Source organism: Narcine bancroftii, chromosome 4 (genome assembly GCF_036971445.1).
Source record: "Narcine bancroftii isolate sNarBan1 chromosome 4, sNarBan1.hap1, whole genome shotgun sequence".
In the NCBI taxonomy this organism is placed as follows: Eukaryota; Metazoa; Chordata; class Chondrichthyes; order Torpediniformes; family Narcinidae; genus Narcine; species Narcine bancroftii.
In genome coordinates this window covers 255,194,370-255,218,641 of record NC_091472.1, presented here as the reverse complement: position 1 = coordinate 255,218,641, position 24,272 = coordinate 255,194,370, and the positions used below count along the sequence as shown (strand labels likewise).

Below are 24,272 nucleotides of genomic sequence, written 5' to 3'. Positions count from 1 at the left end.
GAGGTGTCCCTGGTGCAAATTTGTGTTGTTTTTTTTTTAACTTTTGAACTTCATATGACCTTAAAGGTTAAATTCAATGTGGTCATGACATTCAGCATCAAATGTTGCCACAATTCTAATAAACAGTAATACAAGTCAGTGCTAGTAAATACTTGCATGATAAACAGTAATGCAAGTCAGCATAAACTGGTCAAAAAAAACTTGAAGTTCATTTGACTTTAAAGGTTAAATTCAGTATGGTCATGACATTCAACTCCTTGGACATTTCGAGAGTGCTCCAAATTGATTTGCATGGAAAACAGACATACAAGCACAAAATATATTAGATATGAACAGTTGAAGATTCATGTTTCGACCCAAAATGCAAACAATTCATTTATCTTGAATTTCTCCAACAGATTGTTTTTTGCTCCACAGTCCAACATCTGCAGTCTTTTGGGCCAGCCGTGAGCTTAAGGCTCATAGAATATTACAACATGGTAAAAAAACACAACATCTGATCCACGATGTTGTCCCGACCTACGTAAGCCTACTCTACATCAATTGATCCTTCCCTTCCTCACAGTATAGAAGTCTCCATTTTTTCTTGTATTCGTGTGACTATCTAAGTGTCTTTTAAATGTCCCTATTGTATCAGCCTCTACTACTAGCCTCTTAAGTGCATTCCAGACACCAACTACTATTTGTGTTTAAAAATACTTGCTTCTGATGTTTCCCTAAACTACTCCAGTCATCTTAAATGGGTGTCCTCTGACATGGGTCATTGTTGCCCTGGGCGTGGGGGGGAGGGGGGGGTGGGAGGAGAAAGTGCTGGCTGTTGACCTCTTGTAATCTTATATACCTCTATTAAGTTACCACTCATTCTCTGTTACTCTAAAGATAAAACCCATAGGTTGCTCAGCCTTATGAAGAAGATATGTACTCCAATCCAGACAGCATTTTGATAAATCTCCTCATCACCCACTCAGAAACGTGGTCTAACCAGAATTTTATGGAGCTGCAACATTTCCTCATGGCTCTTGACCTTAATCCCCCAACTAATGAAGGACAACTCGATGCATGCCGCCTTAACTATCCTTTCAACTTGTGTGACAACCTTGAGTGATCTATGGACTTAAACCCAAGATCCTTCTGTTCGTTCACACTGTTCAGGATCTTGCCTTTAACTATATGATCCATCTTCAAGTATAATTTCTCATTTTTCCAGATTCAACTTCATTTGCCATTTCTCTGTCCAAATCTGCATCCTTTATATATCCCATTGTAACCGAGGGCAACCTACATGATCCACATTATCTCCAATCTTTGTGTCATTTGCAAACTTACTGATTCACCCACCTCACTTCTTCAACCAAGACATTTAGAAAAATCACAAAGCGGGGTCCTCAACCACTGGTCAGTGACCTCTAGAATACCCACCATCTATTACCACTCTGCCTTTTGTGGGCTCCAATCTCAAATCCATGCAGTCAAATTTTCATGGATCCCATGATTCATGACTTCCTTTTGAGCCTACCATGGGGAACCTTGTCAAAAGCCTAACTAAAATCTATATACTCCGCGTTCCTTACCCTACCTTCATCAATTTCTTTCGTTTGCTCCTCAAAAAAGCTCATTTAGGCTTGTAATAAGACCATGTTTTTCCAAATGTTTGTATGTCTTTGTCCTGAAGAATTTTTGTTAATGATTTGCTCACCTTTGATGTAAGACTCACTGATCTATAATTCCCAGGATTCTCCATTTTTCCTCTTTTGACCAAAGGAGCTAAGTTTTGCCATCTTCTAATCCTCTGGCACCTACATGATCCACTGGCCATCTATGGCCAGGGAGAACACAAAGATCATCATCAATGTGCCAACAATTTCTTCCTGTCATAACCCAGGATGTATCCTATCAGGGTTAGATGAGACAGAATTTGTTAAGCATGTCCAAGGATTCCTGACACAGTATATGGACAGGCTGACTCGATCTATAGGCAGTACTGGATGTAGTCCTGGGCAAAAACTTGATCAGGTCACCGATTTGTCAGTGGGCAAGCAATTCGGAGACAGTGACCACAACTCCCTGACCTTTAGCGTAGCTTGGGTTAAGGATAAGAGCAGACAATATGGGTAAGTGTTTAATTGGGGATGGGCTGAGCACTATGGTATTCAGCAGGAAGTTGTGAGAATAAATGGGGATATGCACCACAGAAAAGGTGAAGGAAGTTTTGGGACCACTTATACAGGTTCTGTATAGGTTTGTCCCACTGAGATTGGGAAAGGATAATATGCTAAAGGAAGTAAGCATGCATAATGTTTAGGAAGCAAAATTCAAGCAGGGATTGTAGGAACTATAAAGTAGGCAGGAAGAAATTTAATAACAGACAGGATTTGCAATAAAGATTTAAATCCCAATGCACTCTTCACGTACATGAAGAAAAAGAGGATGATTAGAGTGGTGGTCGGACCACTCCAGCATTAAAGGTGGGGGAACATGTACCTGGGGGTGAAGAGTTCCTTAATGAATATTTTGTTTCATTGTTCACCAGAAAGAGAGATACCTTTTGATTAATGAGGTCTGTGCAGTACCAGTCACTATTAGAAAAATTGAAGTCCTCTGTGACAACAATGCTGTTATTTTTGCACCTTTCCATAATCTGCATAGTTATCTTTTCCTCAATGGCCTGGAGGCTTTTTGGGAGACTATAAGAATATTCCCAATAAGATTATAGCTCTTTTTCTGTTTCTGATCACCTCACCCCACCCCCCCACCCCTCACCACTACTGACTCAGTAGACGATATCTCCATGACATCCTTTCTGCACCTATGATACTATCCCTGGATGGCAGAGCTGGTTCCAGAGATCATTTGGCCCATTTCTTCTTTTGTTTGTTTGTTCTTATGGCCCCTAGGTTAAAGGAAAATTATGTTACACGAACTTTTACAGCAATTTTACTCAAGCATGGGGTCATTCATGCTTGATATTTGTCAATCATTCACTATTTCTTAATATACAGGTGAGTAGGGAAATATGATATACCCTGAACGTCTATTCTTTTTTCTCTTCACAGATGTCCAACTAAGTATTTATTATTTTTTTTATGTTCTTTCAGCTTTCAAACATCTGCATTATTTTTGCAATTATACTCGACAGGTGTATAGTTTCAAAAGATGTTTGGGAAATTATGTAGCAGAAAAAATATACCTTGTGGGATTAAAGGGGTAGATACAAATTTGACTACAGCAAAATGAAGAACAATGGTGAACAATTGAATTTAATTTTTTAAAATTTAATCATACAACACGGTAACAGGCCACTTTGGCCTTCGAGTCCATACCATCCAATTTACACCCAATTAACTAAAGACGTTGCGCTATCCACTATGCCAACCATGTCGCTCCTGATTTTTTTTTAAGCTGGAGCCTATCTTAGAAGTTGATACTAGAACCTCTGCTTTTTCTGATATGAGTTAGATTTGGTTAAACAACATAATTTCAAGGTTTACACCTGACTGATCTTGAAAATATATTAAATGATAAACAAGAGAGTTCAGGAAGACATTGAAAGACTGAGAGAGAAAGGCATGAAAGGCATAATTCAGAATGAAGTGATACATCTCAGAAGGACAATGAGAAGAGGAAATATAATACAAAAATTAAAGTTTAAAAAGGTCTAGATGAACAGAGGCACCAGAGAGTACTGTAGATGACTAAAGACAATGAAGCCAATTAAGAAAGCTGCAGAATCATAACAGTTCATACCAATACAGGTCTTTTTGGCCCACCACATCTATGCCAGCTGTGATGCCCATATGAGCTTATCCCATTTGGCCTCATGTGCCTTTCCTACTCATGTACCTGTCCAAACCTTTCACAAAATAAAGGAACAGAAGTAGGCCATTTGGTCCATCAGGTCTGCTCTGCAGGTCTGAGCTAAACCATTCTCACATTTAGTTCCAATTTCTGGCCTTTTCCCATATCCCTTGATAGCCTGACTAATTACATACTTATCAATCTCCTCTTTAAACTCCCTCAGTGGTTGACAATGAACTCCACAAATCCATGACCCTCTGGCTAAAAAATTTCTCCTCATCTTTGTTTTAAATGGATACCTTCTAATTCTGTGCCCTCTTGTCCTGGACTCACCCACCAAGGGAAACATCTTATTCACATCTACTCTGTACAATCCTTTCAGCTTTCAAAATGTTTCTATGAGATCCCCTCTCATTCTTCCATACTCCAATGAATACACTCCAAGAGCCAAGAAACATTCCTTATATGTTAGCCCTTGCATTCCAGGAATCATCCTGATAAATCTTCTCTATACTCTTTCCAACATCATTACATCCCTTCTAAGATAAAGGGCCCAAAACTGCACACACTACTCCAAATGAGGTCTCACCAGTGCACCATAGAGCCTCATCAACACCTCTTTACTGTTGTACACTATTCCTCTTGAAATGAATGCCAACATAGCATTTGCTTTCTGTACTGCCGATGCAACCTGGTGGTTAACCTTTAGGTTATCCTGCACGAGGATTTTGAATTTTCTCCTCATCCAAATAATAATCTGCCTGTTTATTTCCTCTTCCAAAATGTACAACCGTAAATTTATCAATATTGTATCTCATCTGCCATTTCTTTGCCCACTCTCCTAAGCTGTCCAAGTCTCTCTGCAACCTTTTGCTTTCTTCAACCCTTCCTACTTCACCACCTATCGTCGTGTCATCTGCAAAATTAGCCACAAAACCATTCAATCCATAATCTAAATCATCAATATACATTGTAAAAAGAAGCAGCAACACCAACCCCTGCGGAATGCCACAAGTAGCCAGCAATCAACCATTAACAAGATCCCTTTATTCCCACCCTTTGCTTTCTGCCTATCAACCAATGCTCCACTCAATCTCTTTCCTGTATTCCCATGGACTATCATTAAGTGGGCTCTTATGCAGCACCTTACCGAAGGCCTTTTGAAAATCCAAATATACAACATCCACGGCCTCTCCCTTGTCCATCCTACTTGAGATTATGTCAGAAAATTCCAATAGGTTGGTCAGGCAGGATCTTCCCTTCATGAAACCATGCTGGCTTGGACCTATCATATCATGCACTTTGAGGTATTTCATAATCTCAGCCTTGAGGATCAATTCCAATAATTTTCCAACCACAGACGTAAGACTAATAGGCCCATCATTTCCATTTTTTGTCTCTCTCATTTCTTAAACAGCAGAATTACATTTGTGACCTTCCAATCCTCTGAAACCATGCCAGAGTCTATTGATTTCTGGAAAATCATTTCCAATGCCTCCACAATCTTCAAAGCCACCTCCCTCAGAACCCGTGGGTGCATCTCATCTAGTCTTGGAGACTTATCTATCTTTATTCCATTTTGCTTACTCTAGTAATCTTGACTGTACTTAATTCTATTCCCTGAGACTTCTGATAATCAGGTATATTGCTATGGTCTTCATCCGTCAAGGATGATGCAAAATACTATTTAGTTCCTTTGCCATCTCTTTGTTACCCATTATAATTCCTCCAGCATCTATCTTTTCAATCTGTCCTATATATAGCCATGTCTCTTACTCTTCATACATTTTACAAACCTCTTTAGTATTCTTTTGTACATTTGCCAACTTCCTTTCATAATTCATCTTCTCTTTCCTAATGACATTTTTTGTCTCTTTAAAGTTTTTAAAAGTTTCTAAGTCCTCTTTTCCCACTAATTTTAGCTTCCTTGTTTGCCCTCCTTTTGCTTTTATTTTAGCCTTAACCTCACGTTAGCCACATTTTTACATTCACGGTCTTTTTTCTTGGAATATATCTATCGTGTACTTTCTTTCTTCCTTGTAGAAATAGCATCCAATTCTGCTCTGCTGTCCCTCCATCTAGCTTACTTTTCCAGTCAAATTGGGCCAGTTCCTCTCTCATACCACTATAATTTCCTTTATTCCACTGAAATTTTGACCCACTTGATATCAGCTTTTCAAACTTGAAACTGAACTCAATCATACTTCCTAAAGGTTCCATTTTCTTTAATTCTCTTAATCACCTCAGGTTCATTACACCTTCTCTATTTTGTCTTTTTTTAAATTGTGCACTGCATTTGCTGTTTGGTTTCTTTGGCTTGGCTTCGCGGACAAAGATTTATGGAGGGGGTAAAAAGTCCACGTCAGCTGCAGGCTCGTTTGTGGCTGACAAGTCCGATGCGGGACAGGCAGACACGGTTGCAGCGGCTGCAGGGGAAAATTGGTTGGTTGGGGTTGGGTGTTGGGTTTTTCCTCCTTTGCCTTTTGTCAGTGAGGTGGTTTAAAATGACAAATAAAGGCTACTTACTAACTGTCTGACTGACTTCCTCACTTACTAACTGACTCACTTACATACATACATCACCCAGTCCAAAACTGCCGATCCCCTGATGGGCTTATCGACAAGTTGTTCCAAAAAGCCATCCCATGTGCATTCTACAATCTCTCTCTGCTGAGATCCAGTACTTTCCTGACTTTCCCAATCCTCTTTCATGTTCAAACCCCCATAATTATTTTGACATTTTCCTTCTGACATACTTTTTATATTTCCAGCTGTAACTTGTAGTCCCCTTCCCGGGTGCTGTTTGGGGGTCTGTATATAACTGCAATTGGGGTCCTTTTACCCTTGCCATTTCTTAACTCAGTCCATAAGGATTCTACCACTTCTGATCATATATTCCCTTCATTCTAGTGATTTAATTATCATTGCTTACTATCAGGGCCACACCATCCCCTCTACCTACCTGCATATCTTTCCTATACACTGTGTACCCTTGGACATTCAGCCCGCAATCACATCCACCATTAAGCCATGTCTTGGTGATAGCCACAATGTCATATATTTTAATCTGTTGCTTTACAACTAGGTCATTTCTTTATTCCTAATGTTCCATGCGTTTAATACACTCAGACTAGTATCTGTTACCAATTTTGCTGCATTTCTATTGTACAGCAAATTATCCTGTTTTTTTTTCCACCTGCCTGTCCTTTATGTCTTCTTTGTTGCACATTATTTTTTACTTTTTTCTATTTTCCTCTTTCTCGACCCTAACACTCTGGTTCCCTTCTACCCTAACCCTTCACTCACATTCTGATTCCCACCTTCTTGCCAAACTAGTTTAAACTTTCCCCAACAGCTCTAGCAAACCTGCCTGCCAGGATATAGGTCCCCCTCCAGTTCAGGTTAGACCTTCCTCAGAAGAAATCCCAATGATCCAGAAATCTGAACCCCTGACCCCTGCACCAACTCTTCAGCCACGCATTCATCTGCCACAACTTCCTCTCCCTACCCTCTCTGGTGTGTGGCACAAGCAGCAATCCTGAGATTACCACCCTTGAAGTCCTACTTTTTAACTTCTTTCCAAACTCCTTGTATTCCCTCTTCAGGACCTCATCCCAACTTCTATCTATGTCATTGGTCCCCACTTGGGATGCTATGAACTTGATCAGATACATTCCTGACTCCAACACCTAGGAAGCAATATACCATCTGGGAGCCTCAATCTCGTTCACAAAACCTCCTATCCACGTCTAACCAACAAATCCCCAATCACCATTGCTCTCCTCTTCTCCCCACTTCCCTTCTGAGCTGGGGGCCCAGCCTCTGTGTCAGAGACGTGATCACCTCGACACGTTGAAATGTAATTATATCTATCTCCACAACAATCTCTGGTAATTCATTCCAGATATTCATCACTCTTCTCTCCTCTCACCTTAAACCTCCTTGGGACCCTCCTACCCTGGGAAAAAGTTTCTAGATAAATATCCTATCTATGCCGCTTATAGTCTTATAAACCTTCACCTTTCAATCTCCAATGTTCTGGTCAGAATAAACCTACCTTATCCATCATCTCTATATAACAAAGGGCAGTCCGTGTGTTATGCAAGGATTCCATTCCTGAGTACTGCCCGTAAGCTGATTTTTCAGTATATTGTAGTCATTTTCTATACTTTCCCACATCATAATGGTCTGCATATTCTTGCTATAATTCTTGCATTTTATCAATCACTGCCCATAATTAATGAAACATAAATTGTATGCTATTCTTAATGAATACCTCAAAATATTATGGAAAATCTTGAAATATTCTTTAAAACATTGAAAATTTGACATTTTTCTACTGTAAACCAGGGACTACTTGTATAGCCCTCCATTCTAGATAATGTCCTGGTGAAAGTCCTAGCGTTGATTGTAACAATACTCTAAAGTGCAATCTTACCAATGTTTTGTACAACAGCTATATGACATTTCAATTCTCAATGCCTCAGCCTATGAAGTCAAGGTTACTTAATGTCATTTTGTACTATTCTATCTGCCTGTCATATAACTTTCAGTGAACTCTGGATTTAAACCCCTAAATATTTCTGTGTATCAATAGTTCCTTACTGTTTTCCCCATCTGTACTTGCGGTTTTGACTTAATGAATAAAGGTATAGGTTATAAAGGAAATTTGACAATATCTTTGTATTGTTGAGCCTTCAGCCAAATAGTTTCTATTTCTAAATATAGTTGTGGAAGGATATGAAATCTTTCTGTTTCTGCTGGGCTTGCATGAGGGAGACACTGACATTGCTCTTAGTGGAAGAAGGATGGTTTTCGAGACTTGATCGAGATGAATGTTTTAACAAGGATAATGTATTCAGATGGCACAAGGATTAGGAATCAAAAGAGATTTATAGTTGTAAGCAGAAGAACCAGAGGTCACAGGAGGTATTCTTTTGTTTTACACAGACTACTTGAAGGGTGAACCAGATTTATTTGTAACTTGAAAAAGGAAAACATATCAATATTTGGAGAGAGAGAATTTATTGGGCTATTGGGGAAGTGTGAGTAGTGGGAATAATTAGATTTGAAACACTGGTGAGCTGAACGATTTTCTCCTGTGAGTTTCATTCACAGTTCAGCAAAATTTCTTTATGCTAGCTTGCTATTTTTCTAAAGTGACAGCTTTAAAAAGGATATACCAGGATGCTGCAAGGATTAAAGAACATGTCTTATGAGGAAAGGTTGAGCGATCAGGGGGTTTCTTCTTGATGAGAGGTAACTCAAATGAGGTATATAAATGGCAAAGATAGAGTGGATACCCACCACCTTTTTCCCAGGGTAGCAATGGCCAATGCCAGAGGAATCAGTTTAAGTTGAGTGGAGGAAAGATCAGGGGAGATGTCAGAGGTAGGTTTTTTTTTTACACAGAATGGTAGATACCTGGAATGCACTGCCAGGGCTAGTGGTGGAGGCTGATACAGTAGGGAAATTAGGATTAGGGGAGGTTTATCAAGGAGTAGGGTTATAGAGGCACAAGATTGTGAGCTGAAGGGCCTGTTCTATGCTGTATAGTTCAATATCTTCCCCTCTACATCAACACCTCTCTGAACTGGATTCTGGTCTTCTTGACTGAACGACCACAGTTTAGTCTGGGTTAGAGGCAGCACCTCAAGTCCCATAATGCTAAACCCTGGCGCACCTCTTAGCTGTGTGCTCACCCCACTTCTCTTCATGCTGCTGACTCACGGCTGCACTTCCAGATTCAGTTCTAATAGAATCATAAAATATTCAGATGATATAGTAGTTGGTCTCATTAACAACAATGAGACAGCTTTCAGAAAGATGCTTAGGTGGCTTATAAAATTATGTGAGAATAACAACCTGAGTCTCAACGTGGACAAGACAAAGGAACTAATTGTCGACTTCAAGGGGACAAAGGTCATCAATGGTCCAGTTGTAGAGAGAGAGAGAGTTGAGAGCAGTGTTCGTTGGTTGTATGTAAAGAAGAAACTAACATGGATCCACAACGCTTCCTCAATCGTCAGGAGGTACAGCAGCACCTACACTTCCTGAGGAGGTTGAGTTGGGCAAGGCTACCAGCCCCATTGTTTCAACATTTTAGAGGAGTGCATTTGAGACCGTCTGGTCTGGCTGCATTATTGTGTCATATAGTAGCTAAAAGCTTTGAACTGGTTGTCAATACAGAGGATCAGCAAAATGGCCAAGAAGAAATGGGAATCTCTATTGATGATATTTACTGGGAGCATTGCTTAAATTGGGCTCAAAGAATTTTTGAGGACCCCTTCCATCCATCGCATAGCATCATTGGCCTACGTCCATCAAGAAGGTGGCACAGGTGCATCAGAATCAAGTCTGCCAGGCTGGGGAATAACTTCTTCTCACAGGTTGTGAGATTGAACAATATACTGTAACCGAGTAAATCATCCCAAAATATTTATGTAAATTTATTTTAAATTGTGACTTTATGTACATATGTGTTTAAGTACTATGTATTATGTGTGTTCTGTGGTCCGGAGAACTGCTGTTTCATCAGGTTGTATGTATATAATCAGATGATAATAAGCCTGAATGCCTCTATCTACTTAGTAAGAAGGATTTTTAAATCTTTGGCTTTAATCAATAAGTATCTTCCAGTTTCCCTTCGATGAGTATTTATTGTTCAACGTGATTGTATTTTGACAGGGAATGGAATACTTGTCATTTGCTTGGATGTTCCTCTTTTTGTCTTCCAGTTCACATTCCCACATGAATGAAATGGGTTCTCTTTTTTTTTTATGTCTCAATGCCGGAATCGGACATTTTTGTGCCCACAGTTTGGCCCCAGCGTTGAATCCCTGGCATTGCAACACTGCCTGAATCCATGGCTTTGCAGAAATTCCCTCCTCCTAGAAAACTGCTCCTCGGGCAAAGAAGGGCCTTCATAGCTTATAGTGAAACAAGGCCCTTTGGTCAGTCTGCATCTGTAGGGAGAGGAAAACAATATTTTGGGATTTATTGTTATACTTAATATACAAATAATCATATATTGCAAATAATAATTGAATTAATTATATATTCCATTATATGAATTAAGCATAATAAATCTATCATTATGATTTACCAAAAGCCCTTGTTTTTGATTGTTCCTCAACTGTTTTTAATAATTATATCGCACAAAGCTGCGAAAAATCCTTGTTGGCCAAGGGAGCGGTTTCTGTAATGCCAGGGGTTCAGGCAATGTGGCAGGACGGAATCAGCCAGAACATGGGTGAGTGTGGCGGGAGGGTCAAAATATAGCTGCCAAAATGTCCGGTGCCAAATTGTGGGCATCAAACTGTGAGGGCCAAAATGTCCTAGACCCACCTCATGCATAGGCTCATAATCAACACACAGAGCACCACTTACAGTATTTTGGAGCAGGGTGAGCATTCTGCCTCTCATGTTCAGTTCTCCACTGCAATTCCATTCCAACTTGGAACTAGTTGACTCTTCCTTTCATTAGAGAAATGAGCTTTTCATTCTATTTACAGTTAGACATAAATCCAGCTTCTGGAGCGACGATATCTTGAATGAATTGTGCCAGCCTGAATTCTGCTCCTATTGGTTTCTACTCTTTTGTTCATATGAGTTTATTGCTAGACAAGTTGTACAAGGAATATGTGCACCAAAATTCTTGCTTGCTGCAGCTGAACAGGGTCTTTGTTTTAAAAAAAACCACAGCATCTCCAAAAAAATTCAGTTATCCTAATGCAAAAATAGTGACTGCAATAGTGCAGACAGTCTTTTTGTGGTGTTGGAGCTGTCCCTAATTAGTGTGTCAAGAGGACATTCAGGATCCTGATAGCAGTTGGAAAGAAACCCTTCTTGAAACTAGAGCTGCTGGTCTTCTGCACCTTCTGCCCAAAGGAGACAGTGAGGAGATGCTGTGACCAGGGTAATGGGGTCCTTAATGATGTTGGCTGCGTACTTGAAGCTGCGCCTCATGTAGATGGTCAGAGGTTGTGACAAGGCTGTCCATGTTTGTTAACTTCTGGAGCATTCTTCATTCCTGGGCAGTCAATTTCTCAAACCAGTCTGTGATGCAGCCAGTCAGTACTTTCTGCAGTGCATTTGATCAAGTATTCAAGGACTTGCCAATCTTCTCAGAAAGTATAGGCATTGCTCTGCTTTCTCCGTGTGTTAGCTCCAGGAGAGGACTTCTGGACTCCCAGAGCTTGTAGGTTCCAACATGCTCCACCTCCATCCCATTATGGGCAGGTGTGCATTCCCTTTCCTTCCTAAGATTCACAATAAGCTCTTTGCTCTTGGAGATGCTGAAAGCAAGATCGTTCTGACATTACCCAACCAGATTCTCGATCTCCATTCTGTATTGTGATTGATCATCAGTGGTGATGTTGTCAGCAAATTTTTAGATTGAATTGGAGTCGAACTTGGCTGTACAGGTAGTTCAGTAGGGAAAAAGCACGCAACCTAGGGATGCCAGTGTTAAAGGTCAGCGTGGAGGATGTGATGTTGCCCATTCTCATTGATTGGGGTCTGCTAATGAGGAAGTTGAGACCACCATTGGCTCCATTTACAGGCCATTTAAAGCCTTTATGATGCTAATGGCAGTTGGTCGGGGTGCTTGAACCCCACGTAGTGCTGTGACACCATTCCCTACTCTCGCGGGTCAGCACCAGCTGTTCTGAACACAGTACTCTAAATGGAGTGAAACATTTCTCAAAGACAGTGCAAGTGACAGTGTTTTTCCAAATGGGGCCTCACCAACATCTTATGTGACCCTCAACATCTATTCTTAATACTCAGACTGATGAAGATCAATATGCTGGAAGCCTTTTTGGCCATCCTATGTACCTGTGACACCACTTTTCTATGCACCTGTCGTAGTCACACTAGGCATGCAGCAAGTGAAAGAACCACACAGAGTCAAAAGTGCGCTTAAATTCCTTAGAACCCAATAACGCTTGTGACTCCTGAGACGTCAGCCACCAGGCTGTGGGCTTGCCCGGAGCTCTCACAGTCAGACCTGCTGCGGATGTGCCGCGACTCTGTGAGCCGGTTTGCCTGTTTGGGCGCCTGCCACATGACCCCACCCCACAGAAACAGCATTTGGGTGACCGACCTCATCAGTGTGGGGGTGGCGCAGTCACAGGGTGTTCCAGGTCTAGGTGCTCTGGTTTTAGGCAGTCAATGATGAAGGTCTTCTCATGGCTGCTCATGTCGAGGATGCACGTGATTCAGTTCTGACACACCACCTTGTATGGGCCCTCATACGGCCACTGGAGTGGAATCCGATGCATACCCCTGCATATAAAGATGTAATCGTAATCCTGGAGGTCCTTGGGGACAAAGGAAGGTGTCAGGCCATGGCGTGAGGTTGGGATAGGACCTGGTGTTCCTACCTTGTCTTGGAGTCTTGTGAGCACTGCCGCGGGTGTCTCCTGTGGCTCAAACTCGCCTGGAACTGCCATTGGGGTGCCATATACTGCTGAAGACGTGGTGAAGTCTTCTTTGGGAGCCATGCAGATGCCAAGTAGCACCCATAGGGGTTCTTCCACTCAATCTGGGCTTCGGAGGTGCATCATTAAGGTCAACTTCAGGTGCTGTTGGAAACACTCTTATAGTCCATTGGGCTGTGGATGATAGGCCATGGTGTGGTCTAGCTGGGTTCCATAAATAAAGGAGGCAATCACGATGGCCAGCCACTGTAGCCATTAGCGATGTATAGCCCCGACGATTCCTGGAAAGGAACAAGGTGGGCGGCCACGGCGGGCTCCTGAACCCCACTTTTGGTGGTAAAACACCAATGGTCTGAACTGGGGTCACTCCTTTCTGCGGGCTTCACTGGCTTTGTTGTTGGCCTTAGTGCGTGACACAGCAGCTTGGTCGATGGAGGCCTCGCCATACTGCTTGATGTGCCACAGGACATCTTTGTGTGGGTCACTGAAATCATCATCAACGATGAGGAGGCAGATGTCTTCTGTCATCTGCTCGAGAAAGATTTGTTCGAACAGTAGACCTGGCTTATGGCCGTCTGCTAGTGCCAGCATCCCATTTATTAAGGCCAATGGCACGCAGTCACCTAGGATGTCTGTGTGAATTAACCATGCTGCATGCTCTTGGCGGGAGAGACCAAAAGTACAGATCACGAGCACCTTGATTGTTTCCTATCTGTCCACAACCGGTGGCTGGTGTAGGAAGTTGATGATTCAACCTGCTGTTTCCTGGTCGAGTGAACTGACCACATATCCGAGATGATTTGCCTGACCTGGGACTCGGCTTCAATCTGTTCAAACCAGACCTGTGGTTGCGAGGTCCAGAAAGTCAGCATTTTCAGTGAAACTACATTCTGTGTGCTTGGGTTGGTCATTGTTGGGTCCAAATGCCATTTCCACCATCGAGGTTACCATCTTCAAAATATGTTTGGAGCAGAGTGGAGTTTTATCCCTGTTCTTATTAATTCCTATGGAAAGATAAACCTTGACTAGATTCTGGCGCTATTTTACAAGGTGATTACAAGGTGAAATCACTTTATTTGAAATAAAATAAAAGTGCATCAGAGATCGTTATCAGATTGATGTTGATGGTGTAATTTTAAAACTTAAGAATTATATTTAACGTACAAGAATCCTGGCTTACAGCCAATATTGAATATTTAGGGTACTGCTGTGTAGGTTGAAGCAGCAATAGTTTACCGTGGACCACATTAAAGTACAGCAATTGGTGACGCAAATGTTGTTATTTGTAAATTAAGATATTAGGCAATTATTGATCCATCAGTTCTTGGCTTGGAGGTATGCCGATTTAAAAAAAAAAAAAAAAAAAAATATCCACAAACTTTTCTTGGCCATATGATGGTTCAGAAGTGATAAACATTGAGAGAGGATGTCAAGGGGTAAGTTTCCATCAATCCACTTACTCACTTTCTTTCCTCTGTCCGATCCAAATCAACTGAAGCCATGATTAGTTTATCAGCTTTCAATTGTGGGCAATGTAATGTAAAGATGATATAAATTTCTGAACAAGGGAGGGATGGAATTTCTTCTCTCACACATTTTTAAAAAAACTCTTCCTTCCATTTTATATACTTTGTCTGTTCGCAATCATGTACAGTACAACCCGATCATCCAAAATGGTTGAGACCAGGCCTATGTCATGTAAACGTTTGTTTTCAGATAACTGTTTTTTTTAAATAGCAACAGCAAATCACTTGTATCAATGTTTAAACAACAACAAACAAGGGAAGGTTTCTTAAGGATTAAAATAATTTTTAATTCTCACTGAAAAAATGCTGGCCGCAACGCCACTGTCAATCACTGAGACCTCCCACCGCCACCGCCAATCCCCAACACGTCCCCACTACTGTCACTGATCCCAGGGAGGCTTCCCAGGCAGGTGGAACACTCACTGGTGAGTCGACTGTTATGAGCCCAAAGGACCTCAAAACCCAGCAGCAATAGACATTCACTAAGACAAGTAGTTTTTAAAACAAAGTTGTTTTTAATCAACTTTAAACATGAAAACAGAATCAAAATTTAACTTATCTCTATACTTAACTAACCCAAATTAACCCCCTTCTAATTCTAATCGCACATGTAAATTTAAGAAAAGTTCTTTGGTTCACAGTTCAATCACACTTCTCCTTCTTCCAAGTTCTCTGGATGCAGGCAATTCTTATATTGTGCACAGAATTTAACATGTATAAAATTCACCAGGCTTTGGAGCTCGAAAGGTAAATGTTTACCGCTCAGGAAGGTTCTTGTAGGGTTTGCAGAGAGAGATTTGTTGTTCAGGATTTACGCAACTGAGGTACCACCATCAGTCACCTCAAGGTCTCGCTGATGAAACTTGCCCCATCATGGTTTTTCAGATGGAAACCTCTTTCTTCAGGCTACCACAGAGTACCTTTCTGTTTCTCTTATTCCAAGAGAAACATCAGACAGATAGCACTTCCAGCCATCCACTGCTCTGAAACTTTCTGTTTCCAACCAGCTCTTCCTGGTTTGTTTCAGCTGTGACTGCTCAGTCTCTTTTCAGTGTCACACACTCTAGCTGAGTGGGCTTGTTTTCTCTCCCTCCCTCTCTCTCTCTCTCCAACTGAGACTCCCAGAAAACCCATGTGACTCTCTCACTTGCAAAACCCCCACCTTCTTCAGCAAACAACAGGAGTTCTCCTTGGTCAAGGTGTTGTCTTCGATAAACAAAACCCAGGTGTGACCTTTCTGTGAACACACTGTAGGTACTTTTTAACAGCCAGTTTGTCTCCAACAAACAATGGTCTTTCATTTCATTATGTCATTTCAATTAGCACCTGTGAAATGTGCATAAAAGTCTCCAAAGATCCTGTATTGTTACTGAATATGAATTCTTCAGTCTTTCAAATAAGACCTGTTTTAAAATGTGTGTCTTTATGTAACCTACTCTAAATCTTACCAAAATCCCCCCAATATTTATCCATTACACGGCAGAATCGCAGAATCTTATCTCCTCAGTCACTAGAACTTCCGACACCCAAGTCCCTACTCTGAATCCTCCCCTGGGCCTACCGCACACACAAACCTGGGAGTACAGTGTGCGTGTGCAGTAGTAGGTCAAGGGGAGGGTTCGGAGTCAACATCGGGAGCTCTGGTGTGCCAAGGAGGGAGGGAGGGAGGGAAGGGGAGGAAATAGAACATCACTGTGACTGAGGTCCTGCTCCTGCCCGGGAGGCCACTTTCATTGATGACGCCAGGACAAGAAGTTTTTCTGACCACTTGTGGTTGGGAGACAACGGCACACAGTTTGAGAGGGAGAGTTGAAGAGAAAAGTCAATAGGGGAAGGTAAAGAAATGGAAAGAGAGAGAGGGGAGGGAGTTACTAATTTCATGTTGAGTGAATTTTTGCAATCTGTGAGGTCAGCTCGGCTCCGAAAATATTTTGGATAAATGAGGATTTCTGATTTGTTTTGGATATCCTTGTTTTTCAAAAAAAAATTTAAAAATTGAATAAATGAGGATTTCAGAGGATCTAATTTTGGATCATTTGAGTTGTACTGTACTTCTGTGGCTAAAGTACTGATCTCTATCTGTCAGGGTTGGCAGTGAACAAAGATGCAATCTTTTTTTCTTTAAGCTTTCAATGAATTTTGCTTTTATAGTCTGCATGATGTTGTAAAACTAGCCTTATTCCTTCATTTGACATCTGAGTTGTCCTTACAGTTTAGCAGGACATATCTTTAAAATGTTTGATAAGAATTGCCCTGCCATTTGCACTGTTTTCCAACATTAAGCTTTGCTTCCACATTAAGTATTGAGAGCATTGTTGAATAATAATATAATAACAATGAAAAAGATGCAGTATAGACAGCTGGCCTGCTACTGACAGAAGAACTTTAGCATTTGAGAAAATAGGTCACCATCTCTGCTCAAGATCATTTAGGGATGGGCATGTGTGTACAAAATAATAAAATTCATTTGATATGAGCCTAACATTTGTGGTTGGTAAGTTAATAGAGGGCATTATGAACAAGGCATTACGGACAAGGGCTCTTTAGGAATAGTTAGCATGGTTGTGTAAATGGGAGGTAGGGATCTTGCTGGTGTTGATGAACAGAGAGAATTAGAAGTACAAGTATGTAGCACCTTAAACATGGCATCACAGGTTGATAGGATGGTCAAAAATGCTTTCCACACCTTGACTTTGATCATTCAATCTACTAAGTACGGAAGTTGCGAGGTCATGATGTTGTGAGGCCCCACTGGGACTATTGTGTTCAGTTTTCTGGAACAACATCAAGCTAGAGAGGGTGCTGCCAGGACTCGGGGCAGAGCTATAGGGAGAGGTTGAACAGGCTGGGGCTTGACACTTTGGAGGATGAGGGGTGATCTCATTCAGGTGCACAAAATCATCACAGGAATAGATAGGGTGAACGAAGAGCAGAGCAATCGTTGACCAAAGAACATGATTTTAAGATGAGGGGGTGAGAGATTTAACGTGAACCTGATGGGTAACTTTTTTTCTGCATAGAAGGTGATGGGTGTATGGATTGGGCTGCAGGAGGTGCAGGTACTATAGCAATGCTGAAGTAAAATTTGGATACATGGATAGGTTTGGAGGGATGTGGGCCAACTGCAGGCAGGAGGGATTTGTATGGGTGGAACACTTTGGTCATAATGGGCCCGTTGGGCTGAAGGGCTTTTTTCATGCTGTGGTATGTTTAGAGGGAGAAACTTGAGTTTGAGGTTTTCAGTAGTGCTGAGAAGGTTGAAGGTGACCTCGCATGAAAGCAAGTGTGTTTAGACCATCTTTAGAATATTTCCTGGTTCAGTGAGACCTACTGCAAGTTATGATATCTAGATGAAAAAGAAGAATTGTCAGTAAGGTTGGAATATATTTCTATAAGGAAGATGATTTTTGTGTAAACTTTATTGTCAGCTATTAAAGTAAAATCCTTGTTATTTGAAATGTTGAAAGGAGAGTAGAATTAGATTGGACGGCTCATGAGATTTAAAAGTTTTATGATTTTAAGTTGCGTTTAAGAGCCTTGTAAAATTTTAGAGTGTCGTTGAATTATGATTTTGTGCTTTTTTCAGAAGAATCATTTGTATTTAATAGATCAGCAAAATGTATAATAGTGTGATTTTTGTAATGTACATTTTACTAAATTATTCATCAAAGTAATTGATTCATTATTTTCTTTATTACAGATCCAATTAATTTGTCTTTTCTCTCCTCAGTTTCATAAGTTCATTAGGAGTGGGGTATATGATGATCTGCTCTGAAAATTACCCAAATGTGCTCTCATTCTGCTTCTTGGATGAACTGCAACGAGAATTCATTACTTTATATGATACAATGAGGATTAACACTGCTGTCAGGCCATACTCCTTCATAGAATTTGGTGAGCATCCAGGCTTTAATAAATCGCTTGTCTGATGATGGAAGTCATGATTATATCCCTTCTAAACTGCTAATTTGTGGACTGGAAAGACTTGAAAAGTGTTAATTCCATATTACTGAGAGAAAGATGATACACTTTGGAAAATGTTAATCTAATTTTATTACATGAAATATAATTTATCATTTTTGTTACTGTAAGGTTTTGCATATCCATCAAACCTTTCTCATTTATAAAAAAATTGGAGATGATTGAGGCTATACATGTTTAATTGAGACCAGAATGTAGTTGATCATTTTCCAGTAAATTGTGGAATAATATACAATGAATAATGAATGTATAACACTTCTCTTGAATATCTAATCATAGGAGTTATGCTTTGTAGAATTCAGTCTTTCTCTTATCTGAGAACCAACTTGGAAGATGGATATAACATGTTTGTCACATCGGATAACTTACTTTAATGGGATTTGTCTTCTTTCTCAGATACAAGGCCCTTTCATGCAAAGAAAAAGCCCGACTATAAAGGGGGAGATTCTCCGCCCTTACATTGGGAGACTTACCTTCTTGAATGTGCCATAGTTGGCTCAAAGGCGCCGACTGCAATCCCTCCTGGGGAAGAATAATCGGTGGAGCTCTGCGCTTCCCCGCCTCGCATGAATGTACAGATGCAGCAAGCGTCTGGTTAGGGGCGGGCTGATGATGCCATCAGCCCGCTACCCATCTCCACACTCACCCCTCTCCCTCAACGATCTCCTCAAGGCAGGAACAGCCAGCGGGGGCCGTGGGGGTAGGGGCAGTTGGCGGGGGTTGTCAGGTCAGTGGGAGCCGTAAGGGCAAGGGCGGCCAGCAGGAGCCGTAAGGGAAGCCGGCAGAGGCCGTTAGGCAGGGGCGGCCAACGGGGACTGTCGGGGAAGGGGCCATCAGGAAACGGCCAGTGTGAGCTGTGACAGCCCTGCTGGCCGCTCCGGCACCTCACCGAGTTGCTTTGGCCTTTGGGGCCACTCTCTGGAGCTCAAAACGCAGCAGGGCTATGGCCATCTTCCCTACCTATAATCCCCCATGCAGCTGAAACTGTTCTGGGAAACACAGAGAAGTTCCAGCCGTGTGGGGAATTTTGGGGAGGGAAGACACCCATTTCTCTGCCATTTATTTATGGCAGGTGGCGCTATGGCACCAGTTGCCCCGGCTCCATCAGCTCCAGAGGGTGCTACGAGGTGCCACTCCACATGAATGCGGCGCAGGAGCAGCCTTTTAGGGTTGCTCCATGAAAGGTAAGTTTTAAGTATTCACTCCATGCTTGTAGTGGCCTTCAAGTGGAAGCCTGGCATGAAAGGGCTTACAATTAGAGAGTCATGTCCCCTTTGGAAATGGGAATCAAATGTTGAATTTGTACCTGAAATCCCTCTCAATTTTTAGAGCTTAAATGGGGATATGATCTATTCCAGGCCTTGTTTTTCCACTTGTTTTATGTCGTTTTCTAGACTGGACCAGAGAGGGTGCTTTCAGATGAAGTCCAGGCCTCTTATCATTGATATTTGTGTTTGAAGAATCCTTTGAAATCCTGAGTTTCATGCTTTTTAATTTGCAGGCTAACTATAGCAGGAATCTCCCTGGAGTCTGCCACAGGGAAAGAAAAATTGGGTTTGTCCTCCTTAACTACCTGTTGCCCCATGTGGCTGAAGGGCTGCTTCTTAAATCACATTATGGATTAAATTTGGACATATAGCCCAGTAACAGGCCCTTCCGGCTCATGAGCCCGTGCCCCCAAATTAATCTACCATCCCTGTATATTTGTGAAGAGTGGGAGGAAACCAGAGCACCTAGAGAAAACCCACACAGACACGGAGAGATTGTACAAACTTTAGGACCCGGGTCACTGGCACTGTAATAGTGTAACTGCTGCAATATCCGTGCTGCACTATGTTTCTGTCCATTTGAGGTAAAATGAATATAAACCACATTAACAAGAAAATTACAAGTAGCAACATCAACCACCATAAATGGTGTTTTTTTTCTCTTTACGAGAACCTCGAATCCCAACAATCATGAGAGTTTGTAGAGAATCCTTTTCAAAACAGACAACCCTCAAAATTTATTTCCATTATATGTCGTTTACAGAGGTCAATGCTCCCATCCCTTGTCGCACTTTTAACATGCTATCCAACATATTTTCTGACCTCTCCAAGTGATGGCATCTCAATATGTATCAAGTTCAAGTTCATTATTACCTAATTTTGCAAGTCTAACCTGACCAAATTGCACTCTCTGGTCCTCGGTGCAAAAACAGGCAAACATACACATAGACTTAACATAAATACAGACAAACTATACATATGCAGAATTTAGATACATACATTAAAATTCTTCTTTGGCTTGGCTTCGCGGACGAAGATTAATGGAGGGGGTAAAAGTCCACGTCAGCTGCAGGCTCCTTTGTGGCTGACAAGTCCGATGCGGGACAGGCAGACACGGTTGCAGCGGCTGCAGGGGAAAATTGGTTGGTTGGGGTTGGGTGTTGGGTTTTTCCTCCTTTGCCTTTTGTCAGTGAGGTGGGCTCTGCGGTCTTCTTCAAAGGAGGTTGCTGCCCGCCAAACTGTGAGGCGCCAAGATGCACGGTTTGAGGCGATATCAGCCCACTGGCGGTGGTCTTGTACATTAAAATATTGTTAAATAAATAGTAGAGTCTCAGAGGGTTTGTATAGGTAGTTCATCAGTCTCATTGCCCATGCAAAGAAGCTGTTTCTAATTCTGATGGTTCAAGCTCTGATACTCCTGTATCTCTTTCCCGACAGGGGTGGCTGGATGATGCTGCATGCAGGGTGATGGGGGTCTTCAATGATTTTGCGAGCCCTCTTCAGTTGTCTTTAACTTTTTTTTGAATATTTTATTTTCAAAGACTCATGCAAATGCAAACAAACAAACTAAACATTTTTCTTGTTACGCAATATAATTTACAGAGTCCAGTATTTTTCCCTCCCCCTCCCCTACTTCCTTCCCCTCTTCCTTCAATTTATACAAACACACAATTACAAAAGAAAAACAGCCAAGCACGGACGGGATTCACAACCTTCCTCAAAGATCAAGAACTCTGGGTGTTAAATAAACTGTAAAGGATAAACAATAAAAATAAAACTAAAAATTAAAACACATGTTGCCTTGTGCCACAACCCCAGTTCATGTTCTCCTTTATTTACCTGGCAGTTTGTGGGATGGCTTGTATCTTATCTCATTACTTAGGGTGGGGGGTGTGGTTGATATAGATCTCATCTGTGCCCCTCTGTACCTCAGGTACAGCTGCCATACTTCAATGAACATGTCATACTTCTTCCTCAAGTTATGAGTAATATTCTCCAGGGGAATGCAACTCTGCATTTCTATATTGCATTGGGCAGTACTAAGTTGAGAGTCAGACTTCCACAGAACCACTATATACTTTCTGGCTACCGAAAAAGTGACCTTCACAAATTGAATTTGGTGCTTGGATATTCCAAACTGCACTTCACCAATATCTCCCAGAAGGAATAGTTCCAGATCCTGTGGAAAGTCCCCTTTTGTAATTTTTTTTTCAGAATGTCCCCAGAAGGATCTTACCTTTGTACGTAGCCAGGTGGAGTAGACAAAGATGCCTACCTCTATACCACATCTAAAGCACATTTCTGAAATTTCTGATTTTGATTGATTTTTTTTATTTGCAGTATGAGGTATAACTGATGCAGAAAATTGTACTGCATCAGCATGTATTTGGCATTGACAATTCCCATCATGCTATTCAGACAGAAGTCTTCCCACCAATGTTCATCAATCGTTGTACCCGAGTCCGACTCCCATCTTTCCCTTGACCAGTGTAATCCCGGGTTTTGGCCCTCACTTTGGAATAAGAAATACATCCTAGAAATTAACTTAAACACATTCATTGCCCTGTTGAATTTGAATTTCCATGGCACTACACTCTAGATTTTTTTTTAAAACAAAAGTCACCAACCTGAAACATTAACTTAGTTCATCTTTCTCCAGTGTGGTCTAACCTGAGTGTTTCCAGTAATTTCTGTTTTTATTTGAGATTTCCAGGATCTGCATTTGTTTGGTTTTGATAGTTATTTCTCAAATTGTTTTTGCTTTAAATCTCCAGATAATTTTATCCAGAAGACCAAGCAGAGGTATAATAATCCCCGGTCTTTATCTACAAGGATAAACCTTGCTGACATGCAGACAGAGATTAAACTGCGGCCAGCCCATCAGCTTACAGTATATGATCTTGGAACAGCCAATGGAAATGTACATCCACATCCTTCCCCCCACAAGGGCATAGGTAAAACTCTGTTTTTATGAAATTTGTTGGAAATAAATATCAGAAAGTCCGCTGCTTCAACTTGACTTGCACTTTCCATTTCCTCTGTTCACATTAATTACCCTTTGGAAAAGCTTCATTTCATCTTTCAACAAGACACATTCCATTCCATTGCATCCTTTCAGTCTCTATGCCAAGCTGAGCAATTTCAGGTTTTGACACTGATTTGTGCCACTTTCAGTCCAATGTTTAATTCATTATCATTATTTTTATCTGTTATTGTCATTCCTAGTGTTCTTTTCTCCTTCTCATTGATTACAAGCTTTTCCTTTTTCAATCTTCCCTTCTTTACTCAGCATTTTAAAACAAAGATCAGTGCAGCACACTGTGGAAATTAGCCCATCAGATCAACCAATGATCTCATTGAATGGTGGAGCAGGGTCGATGGACCAGATGGCATACTCCTGCTCCTAATTCTTATGTTCTTAGCGCAGGAACAGGCCTTTCGGCCCATGATGTCAGTTCTGTCCGTAATGCTGAATTATCTGCTTGCATATGATCTATACCTCTCCATTTAGGTCTGTCTGAATATCTTTTTAAGATTATGTTATGTGCTTTCACACCAGTTGCCGCCTCCCCCCACCCCCCCCCCCCTCCGCATTTTTGGAAGCACACTTCAGTCACCTACCACTCTCTGAATTTAAAAAAAACAAAGCTTTCCTCTTTAAAGTTTGCACCCCAACTCTCATCTTTAACCATTGCCCTTTAGTATTCGACATTTCCACCCTGGGAAAAAGGCTGTCTACCTTATTTATGTCTCTCATGTATAAACTTCTATCAGGTCATCTCTCTGACTCTCCAGAGAAAACAAGGTTGACAAACCTCTCCTTATAACTCCTACTCTCTAATTCAGACAACATCCTGATGAACCTGTTCTGAACCTCTCCAAAACTTCCACTTCCTCTCTGTAATATTGCAACCAGAACTGAACATGACAATTTAAATGTGGCCTTAAATAAACAAAGGTTTGTACAGCTGTAACATGATTTCCCAACTTTTATACTCAATACCCCAACAAAGTAAGAAAAATATGCAGTATCTTCTTTACTATCCTAATTCCTGCATTGCCACTTTCAGGAAGCTATGGACTTGCATCCCAAAAGCCCTCTGTTCTTTCTAAAGGTCCTTGCATTTTGGAGGTTAAATTCCAACACCTCACACTTACCTGGATTAAACTTCATCTGCCCATATCTCACTGAAATAAATTCTCCTGTACCTTTGACAGCCTTCTTCACTATCCACAGCTCTGCCATATTTTTTGTGAGG

The 24,272-nt window shown here is 41.3% G+C and overlaps 1 protein-coding gene across 3 annotated transcripts in view; it reads left to right on the top strand.

The window, feature by feature from the left end:
* sec22a (SEC22 homolog A, vesicle trafficking protein) overlaps nt 1-24,272 on the top strand; it is an 83,427-nt gene that overhangs the window by 21,970 nt on the left and 37,185 nt on the right. For 2 of the 3 annotated variants that reach the window (XM_069934787.1, XM_069934786.1), the window contains exons 3-4: nt 18,495-18,658; nt 22,788-22,967. In XM_069934787.1, coding sequence (XP_069790888.1) covers nt 18,495-18,658; nt 22,788-22,967 — 344 coding nt within the window. Of the gene's footprint in view, nt 1-424; nt 524-18,494; nt 18,659-22,787; nt 22,968-24,272 lie in introns of those variants that run through there. The other variant, XM_069934788.1, reaches the window with a different exon arrangement.